Source organism: Haliotis asinina, chromosome 15 (genome assembly GCF_037392515.1).
Source record: "Haliotis asinina isolate JCU_RB_2024 chromosome 15, JCU_Hal_asi_v2, whole genome shotgun sequence".
In the NCBI taxonomy this organism is placed as follows: domain Eukaryota; kingdom Metazoa; phylum Mollusca; class Gastropoda; order Lepetellida; family Haliotidae; genus Haliotis; species Haliotis asinina.
In genome coordinates, this window is record NC_090294.1 from 22,515,312 (window position 1) to 22,533,890 (window position 18,579).

An 18,579-nucleotide genomic window follows, 5' to 3' on the forward strand; every position below is an offset into this window, starting at 1 on the left:
TGGGAAACTAATACCTCTAAACCACCAGCCTTACTACATGTCTAACTTATACGTTTAAACCACCAGTCTCTAACTACTTGGGAAACTAATACCTCTAAACCACCAGCCCTTACTACATATCTAACTAATATGTTTAAACCACCAGTCTCTAACTACTTGGGAAACTAATACCTCTAAACCACCAGCCCTTACTACATGTCTAACTAATATGTTTAAACCACCAGTCCTTGACTACCTTTGGAAACTAATACCTCTAAACCACCAGCCTTACTACATGTCTAACTAATATGTTTAAACCACCAGTCTCTAACTACTTGGGAAACTAATACCTCTAAACCACCAGCCTTACTACTTGTCTAACTTATACGTTTAAACCACCAGTCTCTAACTACTTGGGAAACTAATACCTCTAAACCACCAGTCCTTACTACATGTCTAACTAATATGTTTAAACCACCAGTCCTTAACTACCTTGGGAAACTAATACCTCTAAACCACCAGCCCCTACTACATGTCTAACTGATATGTTTAAACCACCAGTCCTTGACTACCTTGGGAAACTAATACCTCTAAACCACCAGCCCTTACTACATGTCTAACTAATATGTTTAAACAACCAGTCTCTAACTACTTGGGAAACTAATACCTCTAAACCACCAGCCTTACTACATGTCTAACTTATACGTTTAAACCACCAGTCCTTAACCACCTTGGGGAACTAATATCTCTAAACCACCAGTCCTTACTACATGTCTAACTAATATGTTTAAACCACCAGTCCTTAACTACCTTGGGAAACTAATACCTCTAAACCACCAGTCCTTACTACATGTGTAACTAATATGTTTAAACCACCAGTCCTTAACTACCTTGGGAAACTAATACCTCTAAACCACCAGCCTTACTACATGTCTAACTAACATACCGTGGGAAACTAATACCTCTAAACCACCAGCCCTTACTACATGTCTAACTTATACTTTTAAACCACCAGTCCCTAACTACTTGGGAAACTAATACCTCTAAACCACCAGCCTTACTACATGTCTAACTTATACGTTTAAACCACCAGTCCTTAACCACCTTGGGAAACTAATACCTCTAAACCACCAGCCTTACTACATGTCTAACTAATATGTTTAAACCACCAGTCCTTGCTACATGAGGACACAAATACATTTAAACCACCAGTCATTACTACACGAAGAAACTAACACGTTAAAGCCACCAGACCTTGCTACACGAGGAAATTAACACAGTTATACCACCAGACCTTGCTACACGAGGAGACTAACCCATTTAAACCACCAGTCCTTGCTACATGAGGAAACTAATACAGTTAAACCGCCAGTCCTGGCTACATGAAGAAACTAACACATTTTAACCACCAGTCCTGGCCTACATGAAAGAAACTAACACGTTTTAACCACCAGTCCTTGCTACATGAAAAAAAAACTAACACGTTAAAGCCACTAATCCATAAAACCAAGTACATGTCACGAGCCTAATAAGGTCGTAAAGGGTACCGTCAGTTTCCTGATAAGCTTTTGTTAGGGATGTAGAACTGTTAATGAAGTCAATGAAGGTCAGATGTTTAGTTTAGATGTACGCCGCAATATTAAAGCTACATGAAAATGGTCTGTCATGTCTGGACCAGACAATTCAGGGATGAACCGTATGAGCTTTGATCTACGCGACTGGGATATGATGTGTCATCCAAGTCACCGATTCTGACCACCTGATCCCACGAGTCACCTCTTACGACAGGCATGGTTTGCTGAAGACCAGTTCTAACCCGGATCTTTACTGGTTTGTTTTGAAGTAATGAACAAGAAATCCGGCTATCTACGTTACTTCTGTTTGGTCGATCAAACGTTTTCCTGGCAGATGACTGCGACATGGCTTCGAACGCATTTACTAGTCCAGCACTGAGCGAGTACTTTACTGAGTGAGTGAGTATGACTTTACAACGCTTTTAGCATTTTTCAATCAGTACTACGGTAGGAGACACCAGGCATGGGCTTCACACGTGTGTGTCCTTTGTTGTTTAAGTCCGCACTCAGCTATATGACTGAGGTCAGTAAATAGCCGAATCTGGGTCAGACAATCCAATGATGGACATCATGAGCATCTGTGTACGCAAATGGGGTGTCAACCAAGTCAGCGAATCTGACCCCATGGTCCCGTTATATAGTCGCCTTACACGCATGGTTCGCTGAAAACCAATTCAACCCGAATATTCACGGGTTGGTTGTATCCATCCCAGTATATCGAACCCCGTGACGAGTGAACGCTAACCACTAGGCTACCTCGCCGCACCGAGTACTGTATTGAAAGACCCTACCAGCCTACCGACTGTGATACCCCCAGTGGAGCTGGCAACGTTCATGACACACATGCTCACTCTCTTCTAGCCTAAGAAAAGGGCTGACTGCGATTGGATTAAATTTAAAGATTTACTTCGAAAATGCCATCGGATGACTTCGTGATAGGATTTAAACCTGCCTTATACAAACAGAAACCAGAGTAGCTTGGGAATTTTCAGTGGAGCAACATGTTGTTGATTTGAAGATGGGTTTTCAGTTGCTCTTAACTGCCACTTTGTTGTTTCTGTGCGTGTGGATTTCAGTGTCAGGTAAGGTATCTATTCGAATCCTTTTCATTTTATATTGAATCAAAGTTTGCAAAATGTAAAAATACATTGACATTACATTTTATATTTCATTTACCAATTTTATGTTAGTTATAATACGAATAAAAGTGTAAATGGTAGATAAATACTTTTGACATTTAGTTTATATACCTGTTGGGTTTATTGAATTTGATTTGTTTTAATTATGTTTTGTTTTGTTTTCTATTTGTTACCTTTTTGTGTGTAGTTTTGTTTTCGAGTTTGTAGGTGTGGTGGAGTATCAACAATTCAGATGTATTTTCTTTATTCTTTATTCTTTTCGGGTGGCGTAGGAACGTCTGAAAATGAAGATATTCTTAGCAAAATAGATTCCGAGAGTGCTACAATACGATGGATGCACAAAGAGAAGACACAGAAAAGACGGCCTTTGGACAATACGGTATTCAGACCTTTTTCAGAAAATGAAATTTATTTATTATTTTTTTTTAAGTTTCATAAAAAGAATGAAAGTGCGAGGAGTGTTCGTTTGTCTCAGATTCCAAAGTGAAAGGCTGGGGTTGGAAATATAGACATTATACGTCATTGTTGATTGTATGTAACGAGAATGACGTCATAGCGGCAATGACAGACCAACAGGAATATATGATGCTGTTATATACCGCATATCCCCGTGTATATATGATTATGTTTAGGGTTGCCTGTTCATTAGCACAAATATCAATACTTTACCTTACGAAATGTTTACTACAAACTTTCAGCGCATCTCTTCCTCGTTTATATATTAAGCGATATATAACCTTTGCAAAAGTTCTTTGAATTCCATTGGTGGTGGCAACGCAATGTCGGCGGAATCATCCACCTATGACATAAGCTCTGAAACTCAGCGTTAACATTTGTCTACAGCATGGCGACCACAACAGTGCGTTGACAGTTGGTTGTATATCTTATAGTTTGAATAAACACACCTAAAAGTCAGGTGACAGTCCTCGTGTCATAATAGATAGTCAGACGGACACGTGCACTTCCCTTCATACATATAGCATATTTTGTATGGGTATACAGGGTGTCTTGTGCAAGTATATACAAGAAGTTATGGCTTCCCGTTCCATTGAACATGTACAAGTGTACCACATACCATCCTCATCATAACTGCTGGGCAATTTCAAGGCGCAGTTAGATTTCTTTTAATGCTAGCGCCCTTCCTTAGTATGTTTACTTTCATTGGTAACATACACATCGCATCCGAATATGGTTTCTACGGTCAGTGCATACTAGATGCCTGCCTACCGATGCCGGTCAGAGCGTGCTATATGCCTACGCTGGATCAAAGGCCGTTGTTCTTACAGAGCATGGTCTATATAAATTAAAGGAATCAAGCACTAGATGTCGTTTCAGAATATGATTGGTATATACCAATGGGATACAACACTAGTTGTTCTTTCAGATCAACCTAGGTAAATACCGATGAAATCAACCATTAGTTGTTCTTTCAGATCAACCTAGGTAAATACCGATGAAATCAACCACTAGTTGGTCTTTCAGATCAACCTAGGTAAATACCGATGAAATCAACCACTAGTTGGTCTTTCAGATCAACCTAGGTAAATACCAATGAAATCAACCACTAGTTGTTCTTTCAGATCAACCTAGGTAAATACCGATGAAATCAACCACTAGTTGTTCTTTCAGATCAACCTAGGTAAATACCAATGAAATCAACCACTAGTTGGTCTTTCAGATCAACCTAGGTAAATACCAATGAAATCAACCACTAGTTGTTCTTTCAGATCAACCTAGGTAAATACCGATGAAATCAACCACTAGTTGGTCTTTCAGATCAACCTAGGTAAATACCAGTGAAATCAACCACTAGTTGTTCTTTCAGATCAACCTAGGTAAATACCAATGAAATCAACCACTAGTTGGTCTTTCAGATCAACCTAGGTAAATACCAATGAAATCAACCACTAGTTGGTCTTTCAGATCAACCTAGGTAAATACCAGTGAAAGAAAACACGTGTAGTTCCTTCAGATCAACCTAGGTAAATACCAATGAAATCAACCACTAGTTGTTCTTTCAGATCAACCTAGGTAAATACCAATGAAATCAACCACTAGTTGGTCTTTCAGATCAACCTAGGTAAATACCGATGAAATCAACCACTAGTTGGTCTTTCAGATCAACCTAGGTAAATACCAATGAAATCAACCACTAGTTGTTCTTTCAGATCAACCTAGGTAAATACCAATGAAATCAACCACTAGTTGGTCTTTCAGATCAACCTAGGTAAATACCGATGAAATCAACCACTAGTTGGTCTTTCAGATCAACCTAGGTAAATACCAATGAAATCAACCACTAGTTGTTCTTTCAGATCAACCTAGGTAAATACCAATGAAATCAACCACTAGTTGGTCTTTCAGATCAACCTAGGTAAATACCGATGAAATCAACCACTAGTTGTTCTTTCAGATCAACCTAGGTAAATACCAATGAAATCAACCACTAGTTGTTCTTTCAGATCAACCTAGGAAAATACCGATGAAATCAACCACTAGTTGTTCTTTCAGATCAACCTAGGTAAATACCAATGAAATCAACCACTAGTTGTTCTTTCAGATCAACCTAGGTAAATACCGATGAAATCAACCACTAGTTGTTCTTTCAGATCAACCTAGGAAAATACCAATGAAATCAACCACTAGTTGTTCTTTCAGATCAACCTGGGTAAATACCGATGAAATCAACCACTAGTTGTTCTTTCAGATCAACCTAGGAAAATACCGATGAAATCAACCACTAGTTGTTCTTTCAGATCAACCTAGGTAAATACCAATGAAATCAACCACTAGTTGTTCTTTCAGATCAACCTAGGTAAATACCGATGAAATCAACCACTAGTTGTTCTTTCAGATCAACCTAGGAAAATACCAATGAAATCAACCACTAGTTGTTCTTTCAGATCAACCTGGGTAAATACCGATGAAATCAACCACTAGTTGTTCTTTCAGATCAACCTAGGAAAATACCGATGAAATCAACCACTAGTTGTTCTTTCAGATCAACCTAGGTAAATACCAATGAAATCAACCACTAGTTGTTCTTTCAGATCAACCTAGGTAAATACCGATGAAATCAACCACTAGTTGTTCTTTCAGATCAACCTAGGAAAATACCAATGAAATCAACCACTAGTTGTTCTTTCAGATCAACCTGGGTAAATACCGATGAAATCAACCACTAGTTGGTCTTTCAGATCAACCTAGGTAAATACCGATGAAATCAACCACTAGTTGTTCTTTCAGATCAACCTAGGTAAATACCGATGAAATCAACCACTAGTTGTTCTTTCAGATCAACCTAGGTAAATACCGATGAAATCAACCACTAGTTGTTCTTTCAGATCAACCTAGGTAAATACCGATGAAATCAACCACTAGTTGTTCTTTCAGATCAACCTAGGTAAATACCAGTGAAAGAAAACACGTGTAGTTCCTTCAGATCATGTTAGATATATACCAATGAAATGAAACACCGCTTGTTCTTTCAGGTCATGCTGGAAATGTACCTCCATCAACTGAACACTTCGATGACGATGGAGCTTGTCCGCAATAGGTAAGAATCTAAGGGTAAACATTTCATTTTTATCATATTTACTTTCTTTAAAGTATGAGCTTCCTGCGAAAAAAAGACCCGAAGGGTATTTGACATACAATCCTAATTACATCGTCCATGCTAAACGGTTTTACGTCATCTATGGCAATATCCCAGCAACATCGTTCCGATGTAGGGAATCGAACCCAAGCCTTTGGCATGACAGGATTGGTCATCAAAATAGATTTGAAATATTTGTTTCTGTAAGTGAGATTGATAGTTTCCTGAAGGCTAAGTTTTGTCTGTGTGGATTCGGAAAACACCGAGCAGGTTTTGAAAGTAAATTAAAACGTCTATTTTCCAACCCTGAGTGAGTGAGTTTAGGTTTACGCCTCATTTAGCAAAATTTCAGCAATATCACGGCCGGGCACACCAAAACTCAGCTTTGCACAATGTGTTCATGTGGGGAATCAAACCTAGATGTTCGGCGTGACGGGTGAACGCCTAAATAGAGGATACTTAACGACCTTCCGTGTAATACCAGTTTTATTAAACTCGTTAATGATTTGGTATCAAACTCGCTTTCGCTCGTTTGATACTAAATCTTTAACGAGTTTAATATAAATGATGTATCACGGAAGCGAGTTTAGTATTCTGTTTATTACTCGCAAACATAAATTGACAGAAACTGCCGCGAAATAAACCACAGTTCTACTCTACCTCCCCTCCAAACCTGTGAAGTACACGAATTTATTACTCGCCCGTTGAAGATACTGCAGTGTAATATTTTCACTTCAATATTACACTAGTGTAATACCGCTTGACGTATGACGTCAAAATGGTTCAAAGTTGTGACGTCACAATGCTAATGTTGATGTCGCGATTTTACTAGACATTGCTTGACTTGAAAGCTGAGAGTCCTCACACTGTAGGCAATTTCGCCGCAGTTTCTGCCAATTTATTACTCGGAAGGTCGTTTAGTATCCTCTATATATTCTGCTGTGTTTTTTCTTCTAAAACGTTATCATATACTGCGAGATAGTTTACCCAAAGTAGTATACGACAGCAGTATATTACTCGGCTATCTTTAATAAATATAATCGTATCCATAACTCAGAAAGAAACACGAAATTAACGTCAATCTCCAGCTTACTGGTATCGTTATCAAACCAGGTAAACAGAATACAGCCAGAAACTATTGAATGTAGTTCGGATTAAGTATTAATCATATCGCATATCTTCCATAAATGTTTATGGGCGAGCCATACCTATTAATGACACATACACATCGTCATCGCATCTCTGTATCTAGACAGCACTGTCTCGCCCTACAACATGTTAATAAATATGGTCTGTAATCTCCATTAATACTCTACAATGCCCAAACATTATGAATTGTTTAGAGGCTTGTTTGATCACCTGTGTCTGCAACGACGATGTCGTATATTGTCGTCGTGTTGTCATGTTGTGGTATGTACAACACTCCAGATAATCGTGTTAAGACAGCATAAGGGGATATACTCCGAGTTCAAACGCGAACTGACAGTTATACGTGAGCAGTATCTTAATGTATGCTTATCTCTAGGGCAGTGAGGTAGCCCCCTGGCTAAAGCGTTCGCTTGTCAAGCTATAGTGCCGGTTCTGAATCCTAACATGGTTACAATGTGTAAAGCCCATTTCTGGTGTCCCCCGCCATGGTATTGGCTCAGAGCGAGATAAAACCCAACTCATACCACTGGTAGTCTCAAGATTATGTATGTGTCATAATTAAATGAAAGTAACCATAATTTAACGTTCCTGTTATGCTTACATATATATTTTGTACTCCAGCTAGAAAGCGTGCTAAATGTTATATGCAACTGACTATTTGCATTATGTTCAATTGTGGACAATATGCTGTGAGATTGCGAAGTAAAATTACTTATGACATGAATGTACTGTTGAAGGGTTGGGTAGGTCTTTCGCGCGAATCGGAATCTTTGCGTTGAACTGTCGCTACTACTTTTAACTGACATCACTTATGGTTATAGCGGAAGGGTGGGGTGGCCTAGAGGTTAAAGCTGTCGCTCCTTACGCCGAACACCCGGCTTCGATTTCCCTCATGGTGTCCCTCGCATTAATATTCGATGTAATGTAGGTAAAAGCGGCGTAGAACTATACTCACTTTGAATATGGGTTTGGTTTTGTGGTTTACAATTTTGAAACTATTGATAAAGCTGATTAAGCCATTCAATGAGTATACACACCTGCCGCATGTCCTGGCGTGTCTGACCTTAGTACACCCATTATCACAATTCAATCTTTTAACGTAGATCTCAAGCTACTGATGAAAATGTTACTTATCAACGTCTCCAATTTGTAAAAGTGTCTCTTTGCAGTTTTTCAAAGCCAAAGTCCATTTCAAACTACACTCAAAACTAACAAACCTTTGCGTACGTTAATGATATACGACCATTGACGGTTTCCTTGTCACCAAAGCCTGGATTCGACAAGGCTGTATACTAACCCCTGTGCTCTCTATTGTTGATGTGTAGTTATGAGTTGCAAGAAGCCAGTAGTATCAATCGTAGACGATTTTTGGATTTTTAAACAGATCTATCATTCCTTTCCTGAGTAAAAACATTTGGTTAATCCACATCGGCTTGCGTCTTGTAATAACTATTAAACTGTATACAGTGAGCGTTGTAGCCATTCAAGAAGATTTTATTGTTTGTGTTTGTGATGTTGCTATGGCTGCGAGATATATTGTGATCATTTGTACCAAATCCCCATAGCTCAAATGAAATTCCGACGTGGGCAGAGGTGTATATATATTTGAATCAGGAAACCTAGAAATCGAACTATTGATTATCGACTGTTTTGCGCGTCTGATAAGTATGCGGAGGTATCACTGTAAATGTGAAACATTGCTTCAGTGAAATTATATAAGGCACATAGTTTACTTTGTTGGCGGGAGTCCATGGTGCAGTATGGGTGGATGCATTGTGGGAATAGAATATTAATCCGTGCTCACCCCCAAGCTCCTGAAATTCAGATTTTAACGCTTGTGGTCTAAGACTTTTATTTGATAACTCGCTGTTTTTGCAGAACATGTCTCCGTTGGTGAATAATTGTTGAGAAAGTAATCACAGAGGAATTTCCTATATTTCTCACAATCTATCCACCCAATAAGTACAGCTTATTTATTATTTTGATATACTGATAAAAAATACTGAGAGCTTGTGTTGTAAAAGCAAAGCTGAAACCTCTTTGTAAGTGATATGTTTACCTAGGCAGGTAGGTACTACTGTGCATATAACCAGGTGATTAGTCAGTGTTTTCCGTTTCCCTGACAGTACAATACCAATCCACATGAAGAGGATTTATGACGATCATTGCTGAAACATTGGATGCTAAAGTATCACGCTGGTTTGAAAACATAAGACCAGGCGACACATAAACAATAAAAATTGACTTTGTTTATTTACAAACATATGCATTAATATCCAGACGTTCGTTTCATAATAGTTTAAACAGATGTTGCTATATTTTATCATTTACTGGTGCTGTGTGTGTGTGTGTGTGTGTGTGTGTGTGTGTGTGTGTGTGTGTGTGTGTGTGTGAGAGAGAGAGAGAGAGAGGGGGGGTGCAGGGGGCGTTGTTGGTGGGTGGATGTGTTCAACACTTTTCTTTTACATGCCTCCCCACTGAGTCACAGAGTGCACAGATCTTACAAGTTGAGCAACGCAAAGCCAACCATTCTAACTCTCAGTCCAATTTCAGCTGTCATGATATCTCTTTAAGATAACTGTTGTTGTTTACGGAGCAATAACACAAGTTCTAAATTGTGTTGTCAGAAAGGCAATATTAGAAAAACACCTGATCTAAATCGCTTTATCGTCCTGAAGGAAAATAGACTTTAGAGACTCATTTGCTCACTTGTTTTAGCTGTCAAGTGTACCCGTATAGTGCATGTTTGTTTCTGTGTTTGTATATTTTGTTTGTTCTTTACCACCACACTCAACAGTATTCCAACTATATGTCATCTGTAAATAATCGCTTATGGACCAGAAAATCCAGTGATCAACAACCAAAGCAATGATCTGTGCAACTGGGATAGGATGACATGCGTCAACCATGTCACCGATCCTGACCACCCGATCCACATAGAGAATCATGACCAATACCTGCACGATTACAACTGCGGAACAAGAGGACTCAATGCCAAGTCAATATAATGTATTTGTCAATGACTGTATGACGTCACTACAAATAACGGCAGCAAAGTTATTTTTTCTGAAAAAAGATAAATGTAGTAACAAAGGGAAAATTGTCGGTCGACAAATCTAGCAGACAGAATGTTTGTACTCCATAAATTATGTGAGAGTTGAAGAGGTTTCAGTGATGGGTTGTTCCAGTCACTCTAAACACAAAAAGGTTATACCAACTAAAGCAACACTTGTTTTCATTTAAACATCCATCAGGAATTTAAAATTTTTGAACTTAATATGGTTTATCACTGTTTTAAGATTTGTAAAGTTATAGCTGCTTATAAAAAAGGGGGATTAACTCATATCAAGCAATTATTGATTCTATCTTCGCGGTGGTAACATGCGAATTTTCCCCCTACGATGTAAGCCTACCAAGAGACACACTCCCGTGTACTTCAAGAACCTCACTGAGACCTGATCCGTGTAATCGTGGAATAGTTAAGTGAGTAAGTGCAATTTTTAAAATGAAACAAACTACTCAAGAATTTTCTTAACGATTGACAGTTTTGTTGTAAAGAAAATGATCTACAAAGACATTATGTCAGGCGCGATTAGACAGTGAGTGAGTGAGTTTAGTTTCACGCCACACTCAGCAATATTCCAGCTATTTGGCGGTCTGTAAATAACTGAGTCTGGACCAGACAGTCCAGTGATCAACAGCATGAACATCGATCTGCGCAACTGCGAACCGATGATATGAGTCAACCAAGTCAGCGAGCCTGACCACCCGATCCCGTTAGTCGCCTCTTACGACAAGCACAGTCGCCTTTTATGGCAAGCATGGATTGCTGAATGCCTATTTTACACCGGGACCTTGACGGCTTTATCTCCATTTATTATGATACATAAACGATAAATGACAATTTTTACCTCTTGTAAAGAAGATTCGCAAGGCAGAAGAATGTACTGCTTTAACAATGGCAACAATCAATCTGAACTACAATACTAAGACCGGGCAAGAGAAACACACCACTTTTAAATTAACGTTTTCGCATTACACATGCTAACATAAAGTGAAATGTTTTCAGAAAACATCTACACCAGAACGGGTACACCAAGGGTTATCACGCCAGCTAAAGACCGCTACATCTGGGCAGTACATTTACAGAACTGACCCGTCGCGGCGACGTCAACGACGGCGATGGCCTTGGGACACCCCATCAGCAGACGACCCGTACTCAGAGCTCACCCTCCCTTTCGTGGAATGGCACTGACCCATCCACATAGTCAATGCAGGGTACAGTGGGTTGGAACTGTACGTCGGTGCCAGCGACGTGATTGGGAGAGACTTATGTTTACAGACGAGAGTCGATTCTTAATGTTCCAAAATGGGCAAGTTCGTGTTTACAGACGTAGGGGTGAGCGACTGGTGGCAAACCGTGTCCAAGAAGTGCACCTTTGCTGTAGAGGCGGTGCCATGGGGCGGGAATTGTGGTCAGCAAAGAACTCTTCTCATCTCCGCATACTGCCAGGGTCGTACAAGACTACCTCAACAACGTGAACATCAACGTATTGTCCTGCCCAGGACGATATCCGGATATGAATCCGACAGAGCATCTCTGTGATCATCCTGACAAACAGTTGGGACAACGGCAACCTCCACCAGCAAATCGACAGCAGCTCGAACAAGTTCTCTTGGATGTGGGACACAGAATTCCTGCTGACGTCATCCGGCGACTGATGTCATGCACGAGGAGACGTATTTTGGCATGTATTTATTTAAGGGGACGTCACACATGCTACTGAAGGCCTGTACAGTTCCATGATGTAACTTGAAACACATCTTGTGAATGATCTCTGATTAGGTAACATTTCATTTTGACCCCACTTCTCTTGTGCTTGATTTCGTGACCTGATTGCTATCGACAGGACTGGACATTGGTGGTTTTGTTTCATGTTTGGTAAATGGTTAAATGTGTACAATAAACAATATTTCTATCATATATGCCTTGGTGTCTTCTTTATGAGCCACAGCATCAGATGATAAGTTTCTTTCGCCCTTTAGTTTACCATGAACACGAAATGGACCGAGAGATATTAGGAATCTCAGAAAGAACATAAAACATTACATAATCGAAAAAGAGCACAGTCATAAACATCTATCCTTGTTGAACTGCTAATGCAGAAATAGTTTATTAGTATTGATTTCTGTATTTTTATTTACGTATTTATAAATAAAAACGACAAAATACTTCTCATATCTCTACGTGAAGAGCTGTCAACCTATAGAACTGAGTACATGTTCAGCTATATAGGGGATGTCACACTCTGTAACTGTTCAATAGACACTGTAATTATCTGTGTTATTCCACAGTGCACTTACATAGCACAAAAATATTCATTTTCTTCAGAAATTTGATCCACCGGAAGTTCCTAACCAGAGTTGTCCACCAGGAAGGAACAACAGTCTACAAAGAGGTAAGTTTGTTTCACATAAGAGCTGGCCACTGAAAGATACACATCTAAATGTAAGAGGTTTGTAGAAGCAAGAATGGTTCATTAGTCAAAAAGACTTTCAGAAATGATCCTGGGTTTGAATCCCGGATTCTGTTTCTCAGTTTGTCAGCAACGCGCTCAATGGTCTAACCAGTGGTAACCGCCCTGAACTGCATCACCTTCCTCTCAAGCTGATATTAAACGCTGCGTTTAATGAAATACTCGAGGTTTACAATATGACTCGCCTTCCAAGTAATACAAACTCGGGGACGCACTCTTACAAATGCACAATCGTACCTTTATGTATGGACTTACTGTATTTAAACAGTTCTCTCAAATAGTGTCGAACGATTGCCAAAGAAATCGTTCAAAGCTGAACTTAATATGAGGAGAAAACGTTTGATTTTCTTTGTATTTTTAACCCGGCATACACATAAATGAATATGAAATTATTTTACTAATCCAAATATAACCATAGTCGATATTAATGATACTAATGATATACTTTAGAGTGAGTATAGGTGCACGTCGCGTTTAGGAACATTTCATCAATATTGCAGTATCACAACTTAGAAACACCAGAAGTAAGATTTGTACCCATGTTGGGAATAAAACCCGGTCTCCGGAGTGACAAGCAGCGTTCTACACTGTCCTAACCTATCGTCCCGCATACCTCAGGCGCCACACTCGTCAGTGCAATGGTGAAATCTGTGCTGGTAATTTGTGGCAGGAATTAATCCCCTGCTTATCCACTGGCTGACATTTATCAAGGAAATGACGACGTAAGATTCGTTTTGGACTTAACCATAACACCGAGTTGGTCGATGATGATCACTGGGCCTTTGAACTACTGTCAAAGATGGTTTATATAACGCTAAAAGATCATGAACAAGGCTCATCAAAGGATTAATTCCTGCATAACAGAATGTAGGACATGTGCCCTGTACTACATCACACGTCAAGCTTTGTGCGACAGTAAAATGTCATCTGAATTATCTATTAGCCTTCCGACGTGAGGTTTATGGGCTAGGCTTGTATCTGTAGCGTAATGTGTTTCACGACTGTATAAAAAATATACAGAAAGGAATTTAATGTACGATATAAATGAACGGACTGTATGACATCTGTCAACATTAAGAAAACATTTCATGTCTTCCTTACCGAAAAAACCCTATCTGTCTTCAAAGTCACATTATATACAAACGTACACCACAATTTGTATTTCAGCAAAATTCGAAAAATCGGCAATATCATCTGGAACATTAATGCAGTGTCTTGTATAACGTCAGTGGTATTCCAAACTATAGGGCAGCATCTTACAACGTCATGATCCATTTAGTATCCAATGTCGTAACAGTCGGCTATGTTTCATCTAAAGTCACGTCACCCAATAAATAATAACGTCTGGACCTGACACAACGGTGATTGAACTCTGCAACGATGTAAGTTGGTGTGCGATTAGACAACCATGAAAGCAAAACTAAACCACATGACTAAAAAGGTTGAAGAATGTAAGGGAAACAGCCGACAGCCAATCACTCTTACAAAGAGACTAAGATAACCACAAACATTGCCAGTCAAACTTTCTCAAGAGGAGTCCAGTCTACGTGCATAGGAGTTTGTGGAATTCTTCTTTACGAAAGTGAAGAGACTAAACGTCAGTGCTGGAGCAGCAATCCCCGGGAACAGGACCAACCTTTTCGCGGCACACAACTTGTCATATTTGAACCAGCAAAGATCAAAGAGATTACAGATACGATCAAATCTGCGCCTTGAAAATCCTGTGAATTAGATCCAGTACCATATTGGCTTCTCAGAAATTGTCTGGAATCATGCCAATTTCTTATATCATCAGCAAGCAATTCTTCTCTCCAAGAGGGCTCACTACCGACTTCATTAGGCCACAACAGTTACTGTAGAACAACAGCAATCTTGATCCATGTGTACCAACAAATTACAGACCTGTCTTCAACTTGCCTCTTCTGTGGTTCTGAGACGATTGAGGAGTCATATGAACTTGCATCATCATGATATTTTCCAGCTAGTCAACAAGTAAAAGCACAGCACACAAATACCTCTTCTCGGAATTCATAATGACATCTTGACTCATATGGAAAAGGAAGAGGTACTACTCGACCTTTCAGCGGCTTTCGACATCGTGGACCACATTCGTAAGTACTCGTCTCTGAAAATGGCGGAACCGTTGAACTTTGAAACCTTGCTAAACTATACAAAGCACAATTTAAACATAAACGTTGTGCTAAAGGATGAACCGCTTTCAACACTGAAACATGTATGCAAACGGAATGACCCTGTCGCTGTTTTTCCCACTGGATGTAGGATATTCTAAGAGTCATGTTTGGAAATTCTTTCCTTGATTATAGTATAAGACTATTTTCATCTCCATGCACGTTTGCACTTAGACAGGACCCAGTCGTAAACATGGCTATGAGAGTGGTACGAGACGCCATCGGTTTGCCGGAATGACACGAGTAGTGATGAACGCGTGGACCACACACACTGTTGGCATCACAGGAACAGCACTACAATGGTTCCAGGCCTACATGGCAAACCGAAGAATGAGAGTCAAGGTCAACAATGCGATGTTATTTGGTCAGTCATACGTCATATCACGCCTAGACTGCTGCAACTCCCATGCGTTAGGAACAACAGCAATACAACAGCCTGTACAAAACAGAGCTATCAACATCATAACCAGGACAAAATGTCAGGAACACATCACCCCTGTGCTGAGGTCGCTGCACTGCCTCCAGTAAAGGGGAGACTACAGTTCGATACGATTTGCATCACCAACTCAACCCTTTATGACATCACCAGATCTTTCAGTGTTGCTGCACTAGCTTTGTGGAACTCGCTGCCAGTTGAACTGAAACCTGTATCTTCCCTGGAAATATTTAGGAGCCAATAAACCCCCCTCTTTTTCTAGCTTCTCTGTTTTCTCCATTCATGACTACTCGTGTCATTCCGGCAAGGTGTCTTCGTGTACGTCACGGAAAGAGACGAGTTACGAATGTATTTTCTCTGCACAGTACCACTGAGCTGCAGTGGTCGGACATTAGGCGCTTAAACAAATGCATTATTATTATTTGACCCCTTCAGACGAGGCGCGTCTTTAGTTGTTATTGCAGTCAGTATAAGGTACACAGGGTGGTGGGGTAGCCTAGTGGTTAAAGTATCGGCTCGTCATGTCGAAGACCCAGGTTCGATTCAATACATGGGTACTATGTGTGAAACCCATTTCCAGTGTCCTCCGCCGTTTTATTATTGGAATATTGCTGAAAGCAGTGTAAAAACATTTTCACACTCATCCCACAAGAACGATTCTGTCGCGTAAAGGTCAACGTTGTGAAGAATGTGTATCACGATTACTACAGTTATAGATATTGAAAATGGAAGTATATATACATTTGTATACCTTATATACATTTACTTACATTGCAACCGAGAGGCACTGGTTTCCAAGTCGCCTAAGAGGCAGCAAGCTGCTGTACAGAGTTACGCTCCCTGCGAACTGCTCCGATTATTGTCTTAGGTTTGACGACACCATTGGCATGTCCGTGAGTTCCATGGCCGAGGTAACACAGCTGACACAACTCACTCCCTCTGGCATATAACCAACTAATTACGTAATAACTATTTGGATCCTTCTTTTTTCCAGAAACCATCTGGGTGCATCTACCAAGGGGCTCTGCATGATTTGGGGACGTCACAAGTTGTCATAACTGGGTGTTTCACTTACAGGTGACTAACATTTGTATGTGTTATATACTCTCAATGCATAACATGTAGTCAAATTCGAGTTTGAGAGTGTGAACATTCCAACACCTCGCCTCCAACACCAATTTCAGAGTTGTCAAACTGTTGGCGAGAAATAGGATTGGTTTCTATTCTAAATTCCGGTGTTGACAAACTCGTGTTGCCCAGAAACAACTAATCGCAGTCAACGAAATTGTTTCGTGAACGGGGACATGACGGTCACATGACTCGAAAGTCTGACAACATGTGTTGGACGTGTGAAAGCGCGAGTTTGATAACTTTTAGAATTTCAACAACATGTGTTGTCAAACTTTAGACATCCGCGTCCAAGAGTCAAGGCTCGATGGGTAGCCTACTGATGAAAGCGTTCGCTCGTCCCGCCGACGGCAGGGGTTTGATTTCCCAAATGGCTAGAAGGTGTGATATTGCTGGAATGTTGCTATTACTACTACTAAATTCGTAGTCCTGCGATGTCTCCCTAGACAAACAGGCTACGGTGCGGTAGCCTAGTGGTTAAAGCTTCGCTCGTCACGCCGAAGACCCGGGTTCGATTCCCCACATGGGTACAATGTGTGAGGCCCATTTTCTGGTGTCCCCCGCCGTGATATCGCTGGAATATTGCTAAAAGCGGCGTAAAACCAAACTCACTCACCCTGGACTAACAACTAGTCTCTGAAATGAACATAGTTTACTGAAAACAGTTCATAGTTAAAAAAAATAATAATGATATGGAGCCCTGAGACTTTCTTCATTATCCTGAAGCTGAGGAAATCTAGACTTGCCACATTTTCTAGACTTGCGTGGGCTTTCTTGGATATATTTGCTACAGGGTCTGTACGACAGACTAGTTTCTCCCCAGCCCATCCACTAAGAGTTACTAACGTTACGACCTATGCACTGGTTTACGTATGACGCAATGCTACTTCGATAGAGCCCGGATACTAAACAGAAGAAGCAACCCAAAGTATAAGCCATGATCTCCAGAACATGTAGTATTCACTTCAAACAAACAGGGACATCTGATACAACTTTCCTGACAAATTAAACGACACGTGTGTGCAATATGATTTGAATTAAATTAGATTTTATTAAATTTCGACTACAGCGTATGTTAGCACTTAAAACACCTGGTAATTCCACCCAAGGGATAGATGAAGCGAGCAATACAGGACCCAATATATGACTCTCAGATAACTCTGAGAGCTTGCACCTACCCTGGAATGTTCAGGGCTGACATTGGATCAATCACTGTTGTTATAAGGCGGTTCGCGTTCATGTGACAGTGTAAGTGGCAGTTAGGTTACCTGTGTCCCATGATTTTTGACATAAATCGATAGTATCTAGGATATCATCTATCTGTTCTTGATGAAAGAATTGACCCGTTTAAAGGGATAGTCCTTTAATCGGTTTATGTGTCATTAGGTGGGAGTAATATTAAATTTGGTAGACCCAGGTCCGTTTCACGAAGTGATCTTAGCGCTGTGACTGTCGTATCTACCATATTTTATTACCGACTTAATAGCCTTAATATTGCTTCTTGGAACCCCGGCCTAGACACACCAGTGAATGTTAAGTAAAAGAACCGTTATAACACATCCGGGACACAGGGTCGACTCACTACAGCTGATATTAACATTTAAAACACGTCAGCCACTATTTATTATCATCGCATTATAGTGAAACAATAACATATCTTATTTCACAGTGGTTACATATTTCACAAGGGGAAGTCATGGCGGATTCAACTTGCGTCGAAAAAAGACAAAGAGGTCGGTTATATTTCTTCTCAAATCTTCACTTTGTGTGAGCTTGGCTGCTCAAAGAAGCAAAGGTATTATGTATGATGTTTTACGGCGCAGACATCAATGCTCTATCTAACGCTAGGACAT

At 40.1% G+C, this 18,579-nt stretch overlaps 1 protein-coding gene across 1 annotated transcript in view; it reads left to right on the plus strand.

Annotated features, from left to right (window-relative positions):
• The first annotated feature begins 2,549 nt into the window (after positions 1–2,549).
• Positions 2,550–18,579, plus strand: part of LOC137265372 (zinc metalloproteinase-disintegrin-like NaMP) — a 32,329-nt gene continuing 16,299 nt past the window's right edge. The window contains exons 1-6 of the mRNA XM_067800761.1: positions 2,550–2,635; positions 2,965–3,071; positions 6,184–6,248; positions 12,829–12,895; positions 16,593–16,675; positions 18,396–18,459. Of these exons, the coding sequence (XP_067656862.1) occupies positions 2,572–2,635; positions 2,965–3,071; positions 6,184–6,248; positions 12,829–12,895; positions 16,593–16,675; positions 18,396–18,459 (450 nt within the window). The 5' untranslated portion in view covers positions 2,550–2,571. The remainder of the gene's footprint in view (positions 2,636–2,964; positions 3,072–6,183; positions 6,249–12,828; positions 12,896–16,592; positions 16,676–18,395; positions 18,460–18,579) is intronic.